The following is a 22893-nucleotide window of genomic DNA, read 5'->3' on the forward strand; positions in this document are numbered from 1 at the left end:
GAGATTGTAGAGATTGTGAAGTTTGTAGAGTTAGATATCAAACAGAGTTCATAGAATTTGTTAGACTTGGAGAGTTTGTAGAGTTTAAGATGCTCGTAGAGGCGGTGATGTCTGGATACTTACTAAAGTTTTGGAGAGTTTGTAGAGTAGCATATCGAACTGAGTGCGTAGAGTTTGATAAGAATTGGAGAGTTCGTTGAGAGTTGGAGAGTTTGCAGAGTTTACAGAGTTTGGGTAGCATTTGTAGAGTTATTTAGAGTAATTTGTTTGTAGAGCTAATGGATTTATTAGAAGCTGCGGATTTTGGAGACTTGTTAGTTGTCTGGAGAGCTTGTAGACTAACAACAGCATTATTAGAGACTTAAGGGTTGAGGGGTTGAAAGAGTTTCTAGAGATAATATCTTTAAATATTTCCCACATTTTTAGACACTTGTTTGTAAATATATATATGTATATGTATGTATATATATAGAAACGTATATGATATAAATATCTAAATATAAATTATTTATAATTCTTTATATATTTTTTTATTTAATTGCCAACAAATGCAACAGAAAAAAATTTGTTTAAAGCAACAAAAAAAAAAAAATTGCAAAAAAAAAAATTCAACTAGAGAAGGAAAAAAAATGTATAATTAAAATTAACAACTTTTCTTGTCACGACCGATTGTAGAGGCTGAAAGCTCAGGTCTACGGCCAGGTGTTGTTGCTGCTGTTGTTGTTGCTGCTGCTGTTGTTGTTGTTGTTGCTGCTGCTGCTATAATTATGCGCATTTTCAACAGATTTATATCTTTTCTTTATATTTGAGCACAATAAAAACTAAAAATATATATATAGAAAAAAAATTATAAATTTATATATATATGTGTGTGATTGTGTGCACACACACACATATATATGTATGTATATAGCGGCAAACGCACTCAGCGAGGGGAGCGTTAAAAACTGCGATACAAAACGCGCATAGAGAGATAGCCGTATCTCATTTAAGCAAGCAGCGCCAGTCAGCGCCAGCTGGCATTAGTTAATATGCATGTGTGTGTGTGTGTGTGTGTGTGTGTGTGTATAGTATATAATTAGTAATTGTTGCACAAGCGATGCAAAGTTGGTGAGCGGCCATACGAAGCCGGGTCTCCATGCCAAGCCGGGCATAATTCTAACAATGATCGCAACTAGCTGGCAACAACAACAACAACAACAACAACAATACAGGCAAATACGCAGCCGGGCAGCGCAACAAAATTAAAAACCCAGTCTGAAGGTCAGCGGCGACACGAGCTGCGTGGCCCGGCAACAGCAGCAACAACAAGAACAACAACAACAGCAGCAACACCAGAAGCAGCAACAGCAACAACAACAACATGTTGTGACGTCAGCAACAGGAACTGAATATAAACGCGCGCATGCGTTGGCGCGTTTTAAAACGCTAGCTTAAATGTTTCTGTTTTCTCTCTCTCTCTCTCTCTCTCTTTTTCTGTTTTCCTTTGTGCAAAATGTGTTTGTAATTATTTTTCAAAGATTAACAAATATTCATGCATGCATACATACATATACATATATCCATATATAGATATACAAATATATCACAGCTTTAGAGTGGCTCGAATTTAACTGCAGTGTGAATGGCGCAGTCAATGGCTCTCTATGCGATTTTCAAGATATTTGATATCGATTATTTTGAGGAGATGTTAGAGAAAGAACAGTAGAGAAAGAGAGAGAGGGACAGAGAGAGAGAGAGACACAGAGAGAGAGAGAGAGAGAGAGAGAGAGAGAGAGAGAGAGAGAGGGAGAGAGAGAGAGAGAGAGACAGAGAGAGAGAGAGAGAGAGAGAGAGAGAGAGAGAGAGAGAGAGATAGCGAGAGAGGGGCGATAACAAGAATTATTCCTGTCGAATATCTAGTAAACTTTCATATATGTACATATGTATGTATGTATGTAAATAAATATGCATACATACATATGCACATGTATAAAAATACATATGCGTACATACATCTGTATATACATATGTATATATAGGAATACATTCATACATATGTACATAGTATATACATATATATGTATATACCTTCCTATATACCAGCCATAAATATCCATTTCTATCATATTTAACCGTATGCATTTACATACATACATCCATACATATGTACGCATATTTATTTTCCCATTTGCTTTCGTTTACCCAGTGCCATTTCGCCAATTTTGTGTCTCATTTCGCTTTTTGTTGTTTTGTTTTGTTTTTTTTTCGTTCATTTTCTTTGCTGCGCTGCCCACGGTGCTTGGCTGCGCTTGCACTCCTTCGCATGCAGGCGGTTAACGGTAACGGTAAACGTTCTCTTTCCGGTTTCGCTTGCAAATCGCGTTGCCCAAAATGTAACGACTACATGAGATTTGATCGCATGTTGTTGTTGTTGTTGTTGTTGTTGTTGTGGCTGCTGCTGCTGCAGCCGTGCCCATGACGGCGTCAATTAAATTATGTTGCTGGCAACATTTTACAATTTGCAACAAATTGTTAACAGCAACAACAACACAAATCAATATCAGCACGACTCAAGCACTAGCCATCTCCCTCGCACCCATGGCGCACTCCATTCATGAGCTTTTGCTTTTGCTTTCGCTTTGGTTCCTTTTTCTGGCCGTTTTTTTTGTTTTTGGTTTTTTTTGCAATTATTCTTTGGTGGACAGCGACAAGAGGAAGAGCTATTGCTGTCCCTTTGCTTAGCGTGGGATAATCGCCTGTTGCTGACCTTGAAGCAGCCTCCCTAAACACATTTGTGTGCGTGTGCGTATGTGTGTGTGTGTGTGTGGTATTTCGGCGGGTCAAGTGCTGCGATTGTCTCACTGCCAATGTTTTGTCCTGCTGCTGCGACGCGTCGCTGTCGCTATCGCAGTCGCTGGCCGTCTTGCGAGCTTCCGGCTACCAAATGGATGACCACAAAAGCTTTTACTGCCGCTGCTGCTGCTACTGCTGCTGCTGCTGCTGCTGCTGCTGACCACAGACACAACACGCAATTGTTGTTAGACAATGACAATGGGAGAGCGGACAAAGCGCACAGACAGACGTCGAGCGATTTGAGCGACTTTCCGGCGCGTCTTTTGTGCGTGCAGCGCTGCCTGCTGCCCGCTGCTCTGCTGCCCCGCTGCAGCAATTTAGCATTGGCAAAGTCTCCGCTGTTTATTTTCATTTCAGTTTTTTTTTCACTCTGTTCTGTTTGCTGACCATTGGGCGGATATTATTTAGACGCTATTGTGTGGCGCCGCTGGCGTTCGCGTCGACTACCTGCAATTAGCTGTCACAGCTGCCGCTGTCGCTGCCGCAGCCGCAGCCGCAGCCGCAGCCGCAGTTGTGGCCGCAGCCATAAATTAATTACGAATTGTAAACAATGCAGCGCAGGCGTCGCATAAATAAATCTCTCGCATGTGCGCATAAATTTGCATTGCGACCTTGACGGAAGGCTCAGAGTCGTGTGCTCTGCACTCTTCGCACTATTCGCAAATGCATGCAGCCTTTCTCTCTTGCCACCTATCGCTCAACGCGTTTTATCATCAGATAACGGCACACGTTGATAAGCAGCCGCAACAGCAACAACGGCAAAAAACCACAAGCAGCGAATGGTGCGTAAAGCAACGCAGCGAACGCAACGCAACGCAACGCAACGCGAGGCAACGCAACTTAACGTAACGCAATATTCAAGTTCAAGTTCAATGTCAATGCTGTTTATGCATACAAGCATGCATATGTATGTACATACTGTGCACGCGTATGTGTACATGCGTGTGTGTGCGTTTGTATAAATATAAAACTCGTTCAATCACACAAAGCGTATACACACACAGCACACACGCACGATAGCAGCAACAGCAGCAACTACATACAAACATACATACGTATATGTATGCGTGTGTATATGTATGTACACACATTTGGCTTATGCGTTTTGTGCGTCATTTCGTCGGCAACAAGTGGGCAGACAACCGCGACAGCAATACCGACGTCAGCGTTAACCGTTTGACTGTTGCTGTGCGGTCTCTCTCTCTCTCTCTCTATGTCTGTGGCATGCAAAACGTGCGAACGCGCACTCTCACACGAACTTGTTTGACGTGACGTCATTGCGTCGCTGCCTCTACGCATGTTTTGCTGTTGTTGCTTTAATTTCTTGTATTTTTGGGGGCGCGTCTGTGTCTGGAACTCGAAAAATGTGCGTGAGACGACAAAAATGCGTGCGACGCGCAAAACAGCTGATTCAATGCGTGTGCTCATTTGTGTGTATGTATGTGTGTGTGTGTGTGTGCGTGTGCGACATGTGAATGGGAATGGCAGCTGAAAACGAACTTGAAACACGAACTGATTGATACACATGCAAGCATACATACATACATACAGGCATTTGTACGTATGTACATATGTATGTATGTTTGCATTTAACGATAAAGTGCAAAAAGCATCGATCACCAGAGTATGCGAAAAGCACTATATGCATATGTATGTATGTATGTGACTGTGTTTGTGTGTGTGCACACTCTGGTTTGTATATATTTACATATATTCGTGTCATAAATCATACACACACAGACACATGCACGTCTACAATTTGTATACTCGCTCTTTGGAGACTTCTTTCTTAAGCATAGATTTTGTAGCTGTGTTTTCTCACTTTGCCGAGTTTTGGCTTTAGCTCTGGTCTCGCTTCTTATTTGTTGCTGTTCTTTTTGTTTTTTTGTTTTCTTTATATTTGGTGTTTTTTTTTTTTTTTTTTTGCCACACTAATTTTGCTTGGACTCTAATTCCAAGGTCATCGCCGCATTAGCGCAACTCGTCCGGCTTCGTGCAATCAGTCAACAGAAAAGAGTGAGCGAGAGCGAGAGCGGTAGCGGTAGCGGGAGTGGAATAGAGGGAGGGCGAGGGCGACAGGGAGACGAACATGAAATGAAGGCGTTTCAAGATGTGTTTGATGGCTCGCAAATGGAATTCATTTATTTATGATTTGTGGTTGCCTTTGGTTGCATTTGGCTAATTAACTTAATCATAATGGCCATAATCAACTCTAAAGTATACAGAAATTAACGCACCCAAAACAAAATCCCATATACAAATACACACACACATAGAATAAATATACTTAAAATAAACATTTGCCACATTTGATGAGATAATTTTTAATTTTATTTATTTATTTTTTCCTGCGTTTTTGCAATTCACATTTTGTGCGCACATAGACAAAGGCAGTCGCACTCACACACATACACATACAGATGCCCATACACATATATGCACTCATACACACCCGCGCACTCGCAAGTTTTACAAACGCGCTGCGCCCTTGCCTTTTGCCATCTCCTCCTTCACGCTGCCGCCGCCGCCGCTGCCGCCGCCCTGGCTGCGCTGCCGCTGTCGTTTCGCACGCTACACTAACGACAAACGGCGTTAAAGCTCTCAGCTGCTGCGTTGCGTGCGCTGGCTGACGCTGACGCTGCTTTTGCTTAATGCTTTGCACGCCGCTTCGCACAGGCACACACACGCACACACATAGAGTGAGACAGACACGCACGCATACATAGGCACACAGACGCTTGCACACAAAGTTGGTTCCGCTGCGAATGCGAATATCAAGGTCAACATGTGATGTGTGTTTGCTGACCGCACTCTGTCGCCGTTGCCGTTGCCATCGCCGTTGCCATCGCAGTCGCAGTCGCAGTCGCAGTCGCAGTGCCGCCGCCTCTGAAATGAGCTCTAAGAAAATAATTAAATAGCAGCAGTCGGCAAAAAACGCAATTTTTATTTGAAGCGCAGTTGTTAAATTAGAAATGCCATATTTTTGTTTGGCCTTTTTTCTGCACTTTTCGTTGCTGTTGTTGTTGTTGTTGTTCTTGCTGCTGTTTCTTATACATATTTTATTTTATATTATTTCATCTTTTTCTCGTTTTGCCTGCCAAACTTCTCCATTTCGGCCATTAATCAGCATCAAAGGCCAGAAAAAGTTAACTGCAAAAAGCTTTTGTTTTTTTTTTTTCCTTAGAATTTGTTTTTTTTTTTCTGTTAAATTGGCATAGTTCGAAAATAATAAAAACTTATTTTAAATAATAAAAAAACGTAAAAATTATTATGGTTTTGATTTATACAAATTTAAATTTTGTGCATTTATTTTGCTTGTCAAATATTAATAGTTAATTTTTTTTTTGTAATTCTTTCTCTTAAATGATATTTTTATATGTATATTGTTTTCTATTTTTAAATAAAATTCTTTGGATCTTAATTGACATTCTGAGTAGATCAAATGCGATTCAGTTGCTAGTTCTAGTTCTAATTCGAGAGATTATTAATTACAGTTACAAAACTTGATGCAACTGAAGAGGTTGCCTTTCCATTGAAGAATATCAAAATAAGTCGAATATATTAAGGGAAGGGAGCTGTTTAGAAATTCTAGTATTTTCGCTTAGAAATCATTTACTATTCATATAATATATGTATGTATGTATGTGTGTATACATGCATGTATTTACTAATTTATAATAATATCTTCCAAGTGAATTTCTTACTCTCTCTTCTAATTTGTTGTTTCATGCTGAAGATAAGTCTATATAAGAGGCATAAATATGCTATAATATGGAATGGAATCTGTTTATTTTTATTGCTCTTGAACTCTACTCAGATTCATATATAGAAGAAAATCTATAAATAATAAGATGACAATAGATGTGTCTCATAAGTGCTATAGATATAGATATGTTTATACATATATAGATGTTCTATAATAGACTCGGACCTAAAACTATATGTGTATGTACTATATTTACATATGTATATATGGATAGGGCGAATGCTGAGGTATTTTAGTTAGTATATATGTATCTATATAAATCTATCAAGTATATTGTCTATATATATATGTATACTTTATTCTATATACGACTCTGTCTATAATATATTTACGATAATATCTACACCTACAAATATTATACTATATACTATATATAGTATTTATGTATATCATATATGTATGTACATATATGCTTCATTCTATAGCATATTTACTATAGATGCAGTACTTTATCTAGAATATATACTTTACTATTCTATATATAGAGTATATACTAAAATAGACTTACAGTATATACTATACATGCAGTATTTTATCTAGTATATTATACTTTACTATACTATATATAGAGTATATACTAAAATAGACTTACAGTATATACCACACATACAGTATTTTATCTAGTATATATACTCTAATATACTAAATATAGAGTATATACTAAAGCAGACTTATGGTATATACTATACATACAGTATTTTATCTAGTATATATACTGTACTATAATACTATATTTAGAGTATATACTAAAATAGACTTATAGTATATACTACACATACAGTATTTTATCTAGTATATATACTAAAGCAGACTTATGGTATATACTATACATAAAGTATTTCATCTAGTATATATACTGTACTATAATACTATATTTAGAGTATATACTAAAATAGACTTATAGTATATACTACACATACAGTATTTTATCTAGTATATACATATATTGTACTATTCTATATATAGAGTATATACTAAAATAGACTTATAGTATATACCATACTTGCAGTATTTTATCTAGTATATTATACTTTGCTATATTATATATAGAGTACATACTAAGACCGACTTATAGTATATACTACACATACAGTATTTCATTTAGTATATATACTGTACTATTATACTATATTTAGAGTATATACGAAAACAGACTCACGCTGCGGCGCTGTTGCAAAAGGTTAACATTTCTATTAAGGCCACTCCCTGATTGTTGTTCTGCTTATTGTTGTTGTTGTTGCTGTTGCTGCTTGACCACCCATCAGCGCTGAGTTGGGTCGCCAAAAACACTGCGGCGAAATATGCAAATTATAATGTTAGCATATCGCCTGCGCGCTTTATATGTATATGTATGTATGTGTATGTATATGTATGAGTATATGTATATGTATGTGTGTAAAGGTGCCTAGATTTACCTGAGTTGCTGTTGCTGTTGTTGTTGGAATTTAACATTTGCCGCTGGCAGTGCCCATCTCATTGTTGTTGTTGTTGTTGTTGTTGCTTTGCCATTTGCACAAAGGCAACTTGCAACGTGCAACTTGCAACATGCAGCGCTGCCAAGTGCAACGCTGTCTCTGCCTCTGGCCCTCCCTCTCCCTCCCTTTCCCTCTCTCTCTCTCTCTCTCTCACTCGCTCTCTGCTTTTATGTCTTAATATAATGTAAGCTGCAGCTGCAACAGTTTGCTGCGCTACTGCTGCATCGCTGCACCCACCTTGTGCCACGCCCACATCGACGGCGCCCGACTCCCCTGGCCGCCCACGCCCCCTCAATCGCTCGGGGCTAATCCGCACAATTTGCGGCTGTGCCAAAAGATTGTGATTACCTTCAATTTCATATTTCCCCTCGGCTCGCTCGCTATTATTATTGGCATTATCATTATTATTACTATTATTATTATTATTATTACTATTATTATTATTATTATCATATTTTGTTTATATTCTTGTATTCGGTTTCCCTTTCGTTTCTCCCGCACTCTCGTAATGTGCGCAAATTTCTGTAATTTGCATTGGGTCCGGTTCTACTCTAGCGAATTCTCCTGCCATAATTATAGCAGAAATTATGGCACAGATTATGGCATAGTTGGTTTTATTGATTTTGCAGCTGCGTGACTTTGCTATAAACATGGTTCTATGCTCGTAAGTCTGATCATTCGATACGAATTGCTCAAACTCTAAAATTCTACTACTATTTTTACATGCTACTACTAATTGATTTAATACTGATAAAAGGCAAGAGAGTATAGTAATAGTAGTAGCCACAACTATTTACTACTATTTGCAACTGTGAGCGAGATACTTTAACAAAATGCCAGCATCTACTACTATTTGCCATAAACTACCATATATCCTTAGTGTTTTACAAACTACCAATATCTACTACTACTATTTGTAGCTATCACCTACGCTTTGACTATATAATACTAAATGCTACTACTATTTTGAAATCTCTTCTAGTCCATAGTGCCAAAGAGAGGGAAAAGTGAAAGCAGTAGCCACTACTATTTACTACTATTTGCAATTATGCACTACACTATTTTTCAAACTATCAATATCTACTACTATTTGTTATAAGCTACTTTTTGCCGTAAACTACAGCTACTCGATTAGTGTGTAATACTAAATGCTACTACTATTTCTCATTCACTTCTATTTTAAAATACTAAATGCTACTACTATTTTCTATTGCCCTCTGGTCTCTAATACTAAGTTCTGCTACTATTTCTCATTCACTTCTACTTTATAATACTAAATGCTACTACTATTTCCTATTGCCCTCTGGTCTCTAATACTAAATTCTGCTAATATTTCTCATTCACTTTTACTTTATAATACTAAATGCTAATACTATGTTCTATAGTCCTCTGGTATCAAATACTATATGATACTACTATTTGCTATTGCCCTCTGCTCCTAATACTAAATGCTACTACTATCTCTCATTCACTTCTATTGTATAATACTAAATGCTACTACTATTTCCTATTGCCCTTTAGTCTCTAATACTAAATGTTACTACTATTTACTATAGTCTTCTAGTGCACTACACTACATATCCTACTACTTTTACTTGCTACTACTATTTAGTCTAAACATACACATATTTAGTACTGTCAATTCCTCTCTGCTATTATTTACTACTACCATTGTTATTACTTACTACTCTTTTCTATAAGATACTACTAAATGCTTAAACTTCGTTATACTACGCTCTTCTGCTTCCTTCTACTTAGTCACTTAACTACTACTCTTTTTTGTAGACATTTGCTACTACTAACTCCTATTCTCTTTTACTATACTATATACTACTGATATCACATATACACGTATTTATCAGTTGTATATACAGATATACACATATACATACATATAGATTCTCATTGATTGGCCTGGCGCATTGCTTTGGCTAATTGGCGGCGCTGCCCTTGAAACAGTTGCTGCTGCTGCTGCTGCCGCTGCTGCTGTTGGCCACATTGATTTATGGCCTTGGCAGTAGTAGCTGTTTTGGTTGTAGTTCCTGAACCAGTTGCAGTTCCAGTTCATTTGGCTGGCTCGAACGTGCTGCTCCGAGGCGTTGGCTGCCTTTTGTAATTTCATTTAAATTTGTTGACGATTTATATGGACCGCAATGGGAAAGTGTGGCAACGCCCACAATCGAGCACGCAATCTCAATACGAGAGGATCGTCGTACCTCGCTCTTCCCCCCGCTCTCTCGCTCGCACCTGGCTGCTGCTGCTGCTGCTGCTGCGTGCTTTAATCTATGGCAATTTATGTTGTTGACTATTTGGCTGCAAATTACATGCAACATTTTCTAACTGCGCCTGGCGTTAGAAATCAAAGCCTTTGGCGTTCATTAGCTTTGGGGGCGTTATGCCCGCAATGTTAATAATAACAGCAGCAGCAGCAGCAGCAGCAGCAGCATGGGGACAGCGACGCCAGCAGCGACGTCGGCAGCGGCGTTCAATTAAAAGTGTTGGCAATTTGCGACGCCTGGACAGTGCCGCCTTCTGCTCCTGCTCCTGCTGCTGCTTCTCCTGCAACTGTTGCTGCTGTTGTTGGCTGTTGTAATCAGGAAATTCGATTTTCTTAATGCCAGACGCGCAGACTCTGCTGCTGCTGCTGCTGCGGCTGCTTCTCCTATACTGTATAGTATATACATATACTTAGTATATATGTATGTATATCGAGCCAAACGGGTCCACTAATATGCGCGTGAATTTATTAGCGCTCATTTTGGTTGCGGCCTTTTGCGTTTGGGGGCGTGAGCGCGCCGATTGCATTTTTTTAAATAAATTCTAGTGCAAACGGGGCGCGTGACAGCCAAAGACTGGATGCAGTTCCGAGCCAGGCCAGGCTGGGCCGGGCCCGAAACGTGGCCAATAGCCAAAAGCTCATTAGGCAGTCGGCCCGAATCGCGTAGATGCGAAATGCCAGGCCGACGCCTTTTCAATTTGCCAAGCCATGAAAATTTACAACATGTTGCCATCTCCCTCCCGCTCTCTCTCTCTCTCTCTCTCTCTCTCTTTTCACACTCACCTGGCAGTGCATTGCATACCCCAAGGCGTGCAAGCGCACATAAAAATCGACAGATATGCGGCCAGCAACAACAGTTGCTGCTGCAATTGTTGCTGCTGTTGTTGCTGATGTTGTTGTTGTTGCTCCCATTCCAGTTGCGCTGGCAGCGCATTGTCATTCGTGGCGTGTTCACGCCTTGACGCCCGCAGCATTCGCCAGCGAGTTGACCACTTGCAACAGTTGCCACAGTTGCCAGAGTTGCTGTGCAACATCTTCAAAGTGAAGCCGATGCCCCACGCTGATCGTAAATCTAATAAATGCAGCGCACCTCGCCTCTACCTCTGCCTCTACCTCTACGTCTGCCTCTGCCTCTGCCTCTACTTTTACCTCTCTCTTTCTTTACGTACGTCTCTGCTGCTCTCTTGCTTACGTTGCTTTCTAATGGTCAATCGATATATTTTATCGATTAGCGCTCCAGCTCGAAGCATCATTTAAGCGTTTGCTTTCAATTCATTCGCATTTTCAAGTTTATGAACTCCAATTTCATAAATTTCAATAAATGTTCGTTGCGAATTTCAATTATTTAATAGAAATTTCATGGATGAAGCATAAATTTAGTTAGTTATGGTAGAGATATACATAGATGTTGATATTAGATAGATATAGATATAGATTAGATATAGATATAGATATAGATATAGATATAGATATAGATATAGATATAGATATAGATATAGATATAGATATAGATATAGATATAGATATAGATATAGATATAGATATAGATATAGATATAGATCTAGATATAGATTCGTATAGATAGATAAGATATGATATTAAGTTAGATATAGATATAGATATAGCATATAGATATAGTTTCGATCTCTATAATAATATAGATCTGCTATCGATCTAGTTACGATTCGTCTCTATAGATTTAGATATAGACTCTATAGATCTCGCTATCGATATGCTCTAGATATAATATCGACTAGCTATAGATATAGTATCCTCTCGTTCGTTAGTATCAGACTATTCTAGACTATCTATCGTCTAGATCTCTCAGATAGATATAGATATAGATATAGATCGATTCTCATCGATCTTTGAACTGATCAATCTTTAACATGAACCTTAACATGCAGTTAGTTTGACAAGTGCCTTTCATGCTTATCCATTGCAGGTGGTGCTGTCGGCCTGCTCCTCGTATTTCCAGAGCCTGTTTCTGCAGCACTCCGATCCACATCCAATTGTGATACTGAAGGACGTCCGTTTTGCCGAGCTGCAAACTCTAGTTGAATTCATGTACAAGGGCGAGGTGAACGTGCAATATTGTCAGTTGCCAGCGCTGCTCAAGACAGCCGAATCACTCAAGGTAAGTGGATGCAATGCGACTTTGCTTCGAAGCTTCGGACTCTAACTGAACTCTCTTTGGCTCTCTTAGGTTAAGGGCCTAGCCGAGATGACAAATCAGAATACGACGCTGCGGGAGCCCGAGCGGGAGCCGGATCGCCTGCGTCCCCATTCGCAGGCCAGCGGCGGCAGCGCCGGCGCCAGCAAAGCGGCCGACAGTCCACTGGACGCAGCAGCGGCGGCAGCAGCGTCAGCAGCGTCAGCTCCCAGCTCTTCAACAGCCACGACAGCAGCAGCAGCAGCAGCAGCAGCAGCAGCAGCAACAGTGACAGCAGCTGCAACGACAACAACAACATCAGCAGCAGCAGCAGCGGCGGATAATATAGCGACAACAGCTGCTGGCAGCAGTAAAACAGCAGCAACAGAAACGACAACAGCAGCGACAACAACAGCAACAAGCACAGCAACAGCAACAACAACAGCAGCAGCAGCAGCAGCAGCAGCAGCAGCAACAACAACGTCAGCGTCAGCTGAGGCGTCAGCAGCGACGTCCACGGCGTCGAAACGTGAGGCAAGCGCACGCTGCAGTCCGACGCCGCCGCCGCCCAAGCGGCCAGCGAGCAGCAGCACGGCAGCCATTGAGCTGCTGGAGGATGAGGACGAGGATGACGATGATGAGGCGGAGGAGCTGCTGGAGGAGGAGGACGATGAGCTGCTCGAGGAGCTGGAGGAGGAGGAGGAGGATGCATCAATGCCGCTAGATCTCTATCAAAGACCCGCCGCCGTCGCTGTCACAGCTGCGTCCGCTGAGCCACATGCCATGCCGCCAGAGAGCTCAACGAGCAGCAGCCACAACAACAACAGCAACAACAACAACAACAACAGCAGCAGCAACAACAACAATAATAACAGCAGCAGCAGCAGCAATAACAACAACAACAACAGCAGCAGCAGCAGCAATAACAATAATAACAACAACAACAGCAGCAGCAACAACACCAACACTAACGCCAACACTAGCAGCAACAACAACAACAACAACAGCAGCAGCAGCAACAACCAAATGAAAGCCACATGCTCCTCCTCAACGATCGCCTCGCCCAGCGGCAGCAACGGCAACGATTGCCGTGGAAGCGGCACGCCGGAGCCGAGCAGCCGTGTCGTCGTGGCCGTTGACATCGATGACGACGATGAGGACGAGCTGGACGATCACGACATGACCGATGTGGATGACCATGTCATCGTGGTGCATCGGACTGCAGCAGCAGCCGCGGCAGCCGCAGCGCGCGACATTGCGCAACGAATCGCGCATCACAGCGCGCGGCGGGCACAGAACGCGAACGATGAGGATGACGACGATGATTATGATGATGAGGACGATGATCGGCATGAGCCAGCATCGTCGACGGCAGCCGCAGCAGCAGCAGCGGTAGCAGCAGCCGCAGCGGCCGCCGTAGCAGCGCATGAATCGCAGCTGCACTCGCCCAGCGCTGACGGCGAACTGCAGCCGAAGAAGGAGGTGATCGACGACGACTACGACGACGAGATGGATCTGGATGACGACGACGAGGCGGACAACAGCAGCAACGAGATGGGCCTCAACATGAAGATGAGCAGCGGCGGTGTCGATCTCTCCACGGGCTCAACCGTTATACCATCACCGCTAATCTCGATGCCCTCGTCGTCGTCCGCCGCCGCAGCAGCCGCAGCAGCAGCCGCCGCCGCTGCCATGGAATCAGCTCGCTCCACACCAGGCGGCGGTGGCGGTGGCGGTGGCGGTGCCGGCGGCAATGCCGTCGCCTCCGATCTAAGTCTGTCAATGTCGCAATCCGGACGCCCCTCGTCGCGTTCATCGCGCGACGGCAGCAGCGCCGCTGCCGACGGACGCTCCAGCAGCCTATTGAATCCCGGCAACGTGTCCGGTCTCTTGCCAGTGCAATCGGTGCCATTGGTAAGTCTCTAATCGATAACGATATACCATAGATTCGCTCAAGTCTTATGGCTTTGAATGACGCCAGTCCGCTTGAAGCTTCAGGGCTTGGCAGTGAGGGAAAGTCGGAAAATTTCCGGCGTATATATGAAAACGAGGGCAGAAGGAGAATGAGGCATAGGATAGGAAGGGATAGATGCATATGCATAGATTAGATTAGTTAAGGCTGATATTCTTGTCGATAACTATGTTCCAGTAGTTAAGGACGTTATCGATAACAGGCGGATTTGTGATATATTCAATGAAGAATAGGTTAGGAAGGGATAGATGCATATGCATAGACTAGATTAGTTACGGTTTATAATCCTGTCGATAACTATATTCCAGCAGCTTTTGAAGTTATCGATGGATAGGTGGATTTGTGATATATTCAATGAAGAATAGGTTAGGAAGGGATAGATGCATATGCATAGATTAGATTAGTTAAGGCTGATATTCTTGTCGATAACTATGTTCCAGTAGTTAAGGAAGTTATCGATAACAGGCGGATTTGTGATATATTCAATGAAGAATAGGATAGGAAGGGAAAGAGGAGTATGCATAGACTAGATTAGTTAAGGCTGATATTCTTGTCGATAACTATGTTCCAGTAGTTAAGGAAGTTATCGATAACAGGCGGATTTGTGATATATTCAATGAAGAATAGGATAGGAAGGGATAGAGGCGTATGCATAGACTAGATTAGTTACGGTTTATAATCTTGTCGATAACTATATTCCAGCAGCTTTTTAAGTTATCGATAACAGGCGGATTTGTGATATATTCAAGGGGATTTGCCATTTAATCGTTGGATGAAATCCTGAAAGTCGCTTAGGAGAATTTTCGATATCAATTACAGTAGAATCCGGTTATAGTGACTCTGCCTATAGCGTCCGTACGGCTAGGCAAACTTAGACGAGCGAAGTTGGATGGGTCTTCCAGATATAAGGATAGACCCTTGAGCGCCATTTTAACCCGATTCTACTGTATTTAGTTAATTTTTATTCATTTGTTGAGTTTAGCCAAATGTGAACGAAATAATGTTAAGTGTAAGCTTCTGTTATTCTATAGTCTGTTATTCTATAGACATTAACATTGAGTTAACATAGAAAAATATCAAATCTAATGCATAGCTAGTCGCTCTATTTCTTCTTCTCCCTTCACCTTCATCTCTCTCTCTCTCTCTCTCTCCCTCTTAGTAAGACTTTTTACTAACATATCCTTCAACACTTGCAGAGCCTCAAGAAAGAGATCGATTGCAGTGAGGATGATAACAGCAGTCACAGTAGACACATGCAACCGCGTTCGGCATCAGCTGGCGGCGGACTGGGCGGCGATTTGGATTATCGCGCCTCGCACGAATCGGTAAGTCGCAAATCTCCAGCAAATACTCCCAGCCATACCCGAAGTCCGCCCAACACTCCCTCAAAAAACCAAAAAAAAAAAGCAAAAACCCTCCACAGTCAGTGCCAAGTGCCCCTCCTCCCCCCCCCACCGAACATTTGATAATCCGTTAACCTGTTCCAAGTCCATTCAGTGAATGCTTTTGCTGCTTCGATAGGTCTTCAAACAAAATAATCTATATACACATATATAAACGAATTCGACTCGAGAAACTCTCTCACACACTCTCTCTCTTTCTCTCTTTCTCTATCCTTCTCGCTCAGAGATTTCACTGAGAATGCTAGCTATATCTCTCTATAGCAAATACGTATTTAAATACATCAAACAATATGGCTACACGCCTCATCTCTCTCTCTCTCTCTCTCTCTCTCTCTCTCTCCATTTCTTTCTATCTCACTTTCTCTCTCTCTCTTTTACACATTTTCTATCTTTTGATTGCGCCCAATTCAATGCTCCAAGCTCTAGTTCAAATTATTATTTCAACACAATATTACGTATACGCCCTTTCTCTCTCTCTCTCTCTCTCTCTATCTCTCTCTGTCTCTCTCTCTCTCTCTTTGTCTGTCGTTTATATACCTGCCATTTATATATACATTGCATATTTATATATATATATATCTCTCTCTCTCAATATTATATATATTATATATAACAATAATTTAAAAAAAAAAAAAACAATACCAAATCTAAGCAAAGAAAACAAATCAAAACTCAACACATGTTTTTGCTCTTCGTCGTGTTCTTTGTCTATGAATTGTATATATATGTATATGTATTTATTATGTATATGTATGTGTATTTATTATATATATATACATATCTATATATAATATATACGTATATATTTCTTTAATCTCCATACATAATCAATATTTATATACATATATACACACACACACATACACACTTTAATATATACATATATAGCTATATACATATATATACGTTTTATTTTTTATTATATATATGTGTATGTATATAGACAAAAGTATTTTGGACAAGCAAAAAATACCAAAAAATATACCATATAATAATGTGATCTATTATATATGTATATTTTAATCTATCTCTATATATATGTATATATACATAAATATATATATTTTACTTATTTCTTCTTCTTTTAAACTCTTTGTTGTTGTTGTTGTTGTTGTTCCATGTTGTAGTGCGCTCTCTTTCTATCTGTACAAAAACAAAAACAAAATCACTCGTATTTTTGTCTATACGTATTGCTATCTCTATCACACACGCACACATACATTTACTCCCACATATATATATATATATATATATATATATTGTAAACACTCTGTGCAATAAGTTTTCGCACAGCAAAATGTCATTTCTCTTTATCTAGCTCCCTATCCCCCTCTCATTCTCGCTCTCTCTCTCTCTCTCCCTCCCTTCTTTCCCCCTGTTCTCCTTTTGTGTTTCAGCTAGTTTGCATTGGTTTCTAATGTTGTTTTTTATGCGGCCAGCGGATTTTGTTACTTCACACACACACACACACACACACACACATACAGTGGCAAAACATTGCTATTGCAATTTCCGCTTGCAATTCGCTTTTTTCACCATTTTTTTTTTATTTTTTTCTAGCATATTTTTGCTTTATTTGTTTTTAGCATTTTTAGCCTGACCATTTTTTATTTATTTGCTGACCATGTTCGAGAGTTTGTTTTCTATTTTAATTTAATTTTTTGTTTTACTACTGCTGTTGTTGTTGCTGCTGTTGTTGCTGTTGTTGTTCGTGGCTATTGCAGTTGCATGTTTACGACACTATAATTTTCAATATGGCCAAAACGTAAGGCCGCATCTAAGCCGAAGCGTATTCGCTACTGTATCTGCCCTGCACAGTCTAGTCTATCAGTTGATATATGTATTTGAAGTATTTGTAAACATTTACGTAGTTTGTTAAAGATTCTCTCGAAATACCAGTCGCAATCACAATGAGAAGCGCATAGAAAGACGCAATTAGTCATTTGTGTGGAATCGCAATACGTAAGCAATGAAATGTGGATTCAGTTGAACCACTAGACTGCATGAGAAGCGCATAGAAGGGCGCCTAATAATTGAGTTCCAAGTATGCATAAAGTACATTTATTTTAGATCTGCGCTACATGTAATTAACCTTACTTTAGTCAATGAGAAGCGCATAGAGAGTCGCCTCCATTAAAATTTACCACTTTCTAAGCTCTTGTGCAACATGAGAAGCGCATAGAGAGTCGTCCACGTACTTGCATCAGCTATAATGCAATCCGCTTTAAATTGAAATCCCCAAATTCCCGTTACAGACTAACGTCACTCTACAGATTAAGGAGCGCATCGAAAGTGGCCTTCGCATACATGTATATGTATATGTGTATTTTATATATATGTATATCCCCTTTACCCGAAATTCAAATGTAAAAATTACAAAATCCTCTTCTAATTCCAACTGTTTGTCGAACCACAAAACTAACCTCACTTGCACAGCATGAGAAGCGCATAGAGAGTCGGGCATATAGGGAAAGTCGCGCTGCTGTTTGGCCTCGTTCATTGTTTTGTCATTTCGTGTTGCAAATAGTTGTGCTTTCTCCTTTTCCATTTCCCCTATGGCCGGCCATAATTTATGACGCCGGCAACGAAACAAACGGCCTAGCGGGCCAAATGAGAAAAATGTCAAACAAAACGAGAAGCGCGAAAATGCATTCGAAAATAATTAAATAAAACATTTGGCGATTTTTCAATTTCAATATTTTGCGCATTGATAAGGCGAATCCTTTGTGGCAGATGTCCCTCACGTCGCCCCCTCCCCTGTCCAAGCTCTAGCTACATCGGATAATAATTTGGCAGCCAGTGGAAAGCACTTGAAGCGTGCATTTAGGCGCAGCGCGCACAACTGTACTTGCAATATTTAAGCATAGCGCATGAAGGCAGCGGCAGCAGCGTCGAACAAAAAGAAAAAAAAAACATCACATTTTTTAGCTTCCGGCACAAATATATTTTCACATTACGTTTTCTTCTGCTTCTTCTGATTTTCTCTTATTTTCGACACACGCTTGGGATCCCGCTCGTCGCCTCGCCACCCCCCCTAGCTGCTAAAATGTCGCCGCTTCTGCCTTTTTAAGCGAACATTTTTTGCGAACAAGCAGCTGAAATAAAAACAAAAACAAAAAAAACAGACGAAAAAAAAATAGTCGCTGTCGTTTTTATTATATTTCTTGGCTCTGCCGCTGCGTATGCGTGTGTGCACATGTGTGTGGCGAAAGCTTTTGCCATTACTTTTTTGCTTGCGTGTGTGTGTGTGTGTGTGTGTGTGTTTTTGCTCGTCAACAGCGACAGCGACAACGACGACGACGACAGCGTCGACGCCAGTGCAAAGAAAAAGTACAAAACGCACTTTGTTGCAACGCTTGACGAATTTAAGCGACGCACGAAAGACCCGTAAGCGCGGAGGCACGGGGTAGCTGGTATTGCAGTGCACACACACACACACACACAAACATGTACAAAGGCCAACGTGTGCTGTGTGCGACCCCATGCGACACGCAACGCAACGACTGCAGCGCAACAAAGTCGACAAGAGTTCGACTAGCTTAACTCAAGCTAGGCGCTATGCAATGTCCCGATAACGACAATCGATTTGAGAAATGTTATCGATAGCTATAGCATATGTGACAGTGGCAGTTTGTTGGTCTATATTTAACTAAAGTTTCGAATTTGTTCTGCTGCAGCTGCAGCTGCTTAAGTCGGCAATGTCCACAAATTTTTGCGTAGCGCATTCCTCACATTCGCACACACACACACACACACACACGCGCACACAGACCCACGTGTGCAACGCACATGTGCATAAATTCAAATAAAAATTTATCTAAAAAACAAAAACCGAAAAATAAATAGCAACCAAAACAAAAAAAAAAAAAAAACGAAAAGAAAGAAAGAAAAAAGAAAGGTAGCAGAGGCCCCGCACACACGCGCTCGCTGTCTGGAGTCGTTGTCGGACATTGACGCTGACACACGCACACACACGCACACATGTGTATAAATGGCTGTGCTCTTGCTCTCCATGACTCTACACCGCCTGCCACTCTCCCGCTCTTCCACTCGCTCACTCTCCACCGCTCTTCGCCTAGCTCAGCTCAGCCGCATTTGCCGCTTCATAAATACTTTTGCTTTTACACTTTCCTTTTTTTTTTTTTTTTGTTGCTGCGCGTTTTGCTCGCTCTTGCTCTTCATCTCTGTTTGGGCACGTCTAGAAATTATAAGAATAATAAAAATAATAACGGCAAAAAGACAACATCAGCAAGCGACAGCAGCAGCAACAGCAGCAACAACTTTTGCTTTCCTTTACCCTTTGCTTTCCATGCACAGACTGCAGTTGCAAACAAACACACATACACATGCACAGACACACACATACACACATTTACACGTGCGTATTTAATTTTGAAACAAATACCTTCTTTATTTACTTGTGTGTTTTTCTATTTTTTCTTTTTTTTTTTTTTTTGTAAGCTTCGCTCGTCTGACGTTGCCTACTCACTCACACTTACTTAAACTCTTGCTCGCTCTCCTGCTCCTGCTCGCTCTCCTGTTTGCTGCTCCTTCTACTTTACGTGCGCCTTCACATTCTCATTTGCCTGCTCGCTTCGTCGTCGCCGTCGCCGTCGTCGTTTTTGTTGCTGTTGCTTTCATGCTATTTTTTTTTCCTTCTGTAGCATACCTTTAGGCCGAGGCTTAACTGTCGCTGTGTTTGCATTTTATGCAGCGTCATCGTCGTCGTCGTCGTCGTCTCTACCTCCTCTCGCTCTCGCTCTCTCTTCCACTCCCGGTGTTCTTGTTTAGCTGCGTATGCGTATCATATTTTTTGCGGTTTTTTGTTGTTGTTTTATTTTTTGAGGCTCGCATAACTTTTGACTGCATTTAGGCAGCCGCATTTCAATTATAAAAAATATGAAACGACCTCCTCGCCCCGCCCCGCCTGGGCCAGCACTAACGCCAACTCTTATCAATGGGGCAACTGTCAATCACACACACACACACACACGCAGACACACACACACATACACAACCAAAATACAACGTCGTCCAAACAAACATCTCGAAACGCAACAAATGCCAAAGCGAAAATATATTGGATTCATGCATGGGTGTCTATGTGTGTGTCTGTGTGCGTATGTGTGCGTGTGTGTGTGTAAGCAAGCACTTTGACTCCTGCAAAACTCCACGCACATTGCACATTTGTGCACGTACCCTCACGTATCTCTCCCTCTCGCTCACTCTCCCTCATTCTCAGCAGCTCTACTCGCTGAGCCTGCGCTGGCGTCACCGCTGACTGCGCTGCCCGGGCATTGTAATCAGTCCGCCGCGTTGATTGCAAAGTTTTTCAAGTGCTTCTTTTTTTTGTGTGTTGTTTTTTTTTTTTTTTTTTTTTGTATATATTTTTGTTTTGTTGCTTTGTATTTTTATTATTTTTATTTTTGGGCGCAGCACCATGCGCCACTGAATGCGTTCGCAGCGCGTGTGGTGGGGGGCCCAGGTCCAACCATGGTTAACGCAATTTTTTGCGGGGAATGGAGTGGCGTGGAGTGGAGTGGAGTGGCTTGGCTAATAGCTCAGCATAACGGAATGTTTGCCAAGGGCTTAAAGTGGGCTTTGCCGGGCATCAAATGGTGTGATCAACACGCAACAGTCAAATGCATGCAAAAACATACATATATATCGATATTTATCGATAAGTCTTGAGGTCTTAAATGCTTTCTTTTTAAAGTCACTCAGCTGGACTTGCATGCGTCTGACCAATAGTGAACTGTATGTAGTATATGTATGAAGGAACAGACTTGTATATCGATAAATATGCAAAATCATCAAATTGTCATTTTCTTGAAAGTTATCGATAAGCAGTTAGACTGGTAAAACAATTAAATAAATTTTCAAGTAGTCCGTTTTGCCACTGGCATATTGATGTATATAAATATATCGATAACATTCGATAAGTATGTATACTTGTAGCAATGTTATTAGTTATCAAAGTGCTTCAATTTGGAATTCAAGTCATGTTAATATGCAATTCGGTTGGGATCTGGTAACTTAATGCCATACACTGAAATCGATAATTATTGATGAGCATTTATCGATTGCACAAGTTGTGCTCTTGCCTGCGAATGCGACTATGGATCGATTGCCCTTAACTCCACTGCAATCTGAGTTCTAGCCAGAGTTCAGCCCACTTTGTGGTCGTGCCAGGAGGCAACTTTTCCTCGATAGGTCTATCGAATGCCTCGTCAAGTTCAGATAAGCTAGAATGGCCTTTCCTTGGCTGCGCACACTGTTCATTAACTGACTCGCTGGCATGTCTTGGCACTTGGCCAGTTGAAGTTGTTGGCCAAAAAGCGTGCTTTAAGCCCGCGTGGGCGCTGCAGTGCCCCATGCCAAGTGGAGTTTAACTCCCGTACCCACGCGTGCTGCATTCAATGTCTGACTTTTGTTTGGGCTGCGCTTTTTATATTTATTTTCACATTTTCTTTTTTATTTTTTGCCTTTTTTTTTTTGTATCTTTCGACTACTTTAGCTGTTTGCATTTTGCCCAAGCCTTGATGTGGGTGCGTGTGTGTTGGTGTGTGTGTGTGTCTGTATTTTATTTTTATTAAAAATCAGGCAACAGCGCAGTCCATAACAGAAACGAAATCCCCATAACCAAAACGTCAAACGGCGCACACAAAAATATACATATAAATATATGTGTATGTATGTATGAATATACATATATTAAAACAAACAAATATTACAAAACACTCCAACCACACACACACACACACACACACACATGGAGCACACGAAAGGCCGAAAAAGCGAGCGCTTAAAATATTGTTGCATACTTTCGAGCGCCCATTGCAGCTCAACATGTGCATGTGTCTAACTGTGTGTATGTGTGTGTGTTATTGTTGTGTGTTTGCATTGCTCTTCTTGCCGTTGTTGCTCACAAATGCACAACAGCAGCAGCAGCAGCAGCAGCAGCAGGAGAAACAAAATAGAAAAAGGCAAAAATTATAACAATACATAATAA

The 22893-nt window shown here is 41.1% G+C and overlaps 1 protein-coding gene across 7 annotated transcripts in view; it reads left to right on the forward strand.

The window, feature by feature from the left end:
* mamo (maternal gene required for meiosis) overlaps positions 1–22893 on the forward strand; it is a 163748-nt gene that overhangs the window by 99153 nt on the left and 41702 nt on the right. For all 7 annotated transcript variants that reach the window (XM_089263416.1, XM_089263422.1, XM_089263417.1 and 4 more), the window contains 3 exons: positions 12300–12491; positions 12561–14420; positions 15675–15803. In XM_089263416.1, coding sequence (XP_089119542.1) covers positions 12300–12491; positions 12561–14420; positions 15675–15803 — 2181 coding nt within the window. The remainder of the gene's footprint in view (positions 1–12299; positions 12492–12560; positions 14421–15674; positions 15804–22893) is intronic.

The sequence above is a fragment of the Drosophila navojoa genome, chromosome X (genome assembly GCF_054131105.1).
Source record: "Drosophila navojoa isolate 15081-1374.11 chromosome X, UAZ_NAV_1.0, whole genome shotgun sequence".
NCBI classification, from domain to species: domain Eukaryota; kingdom Metazoa; phylum Arthropoda; class Insecta; order Diptera; family Drosophilidae; genus Drosophila; species Drosophila navojoa.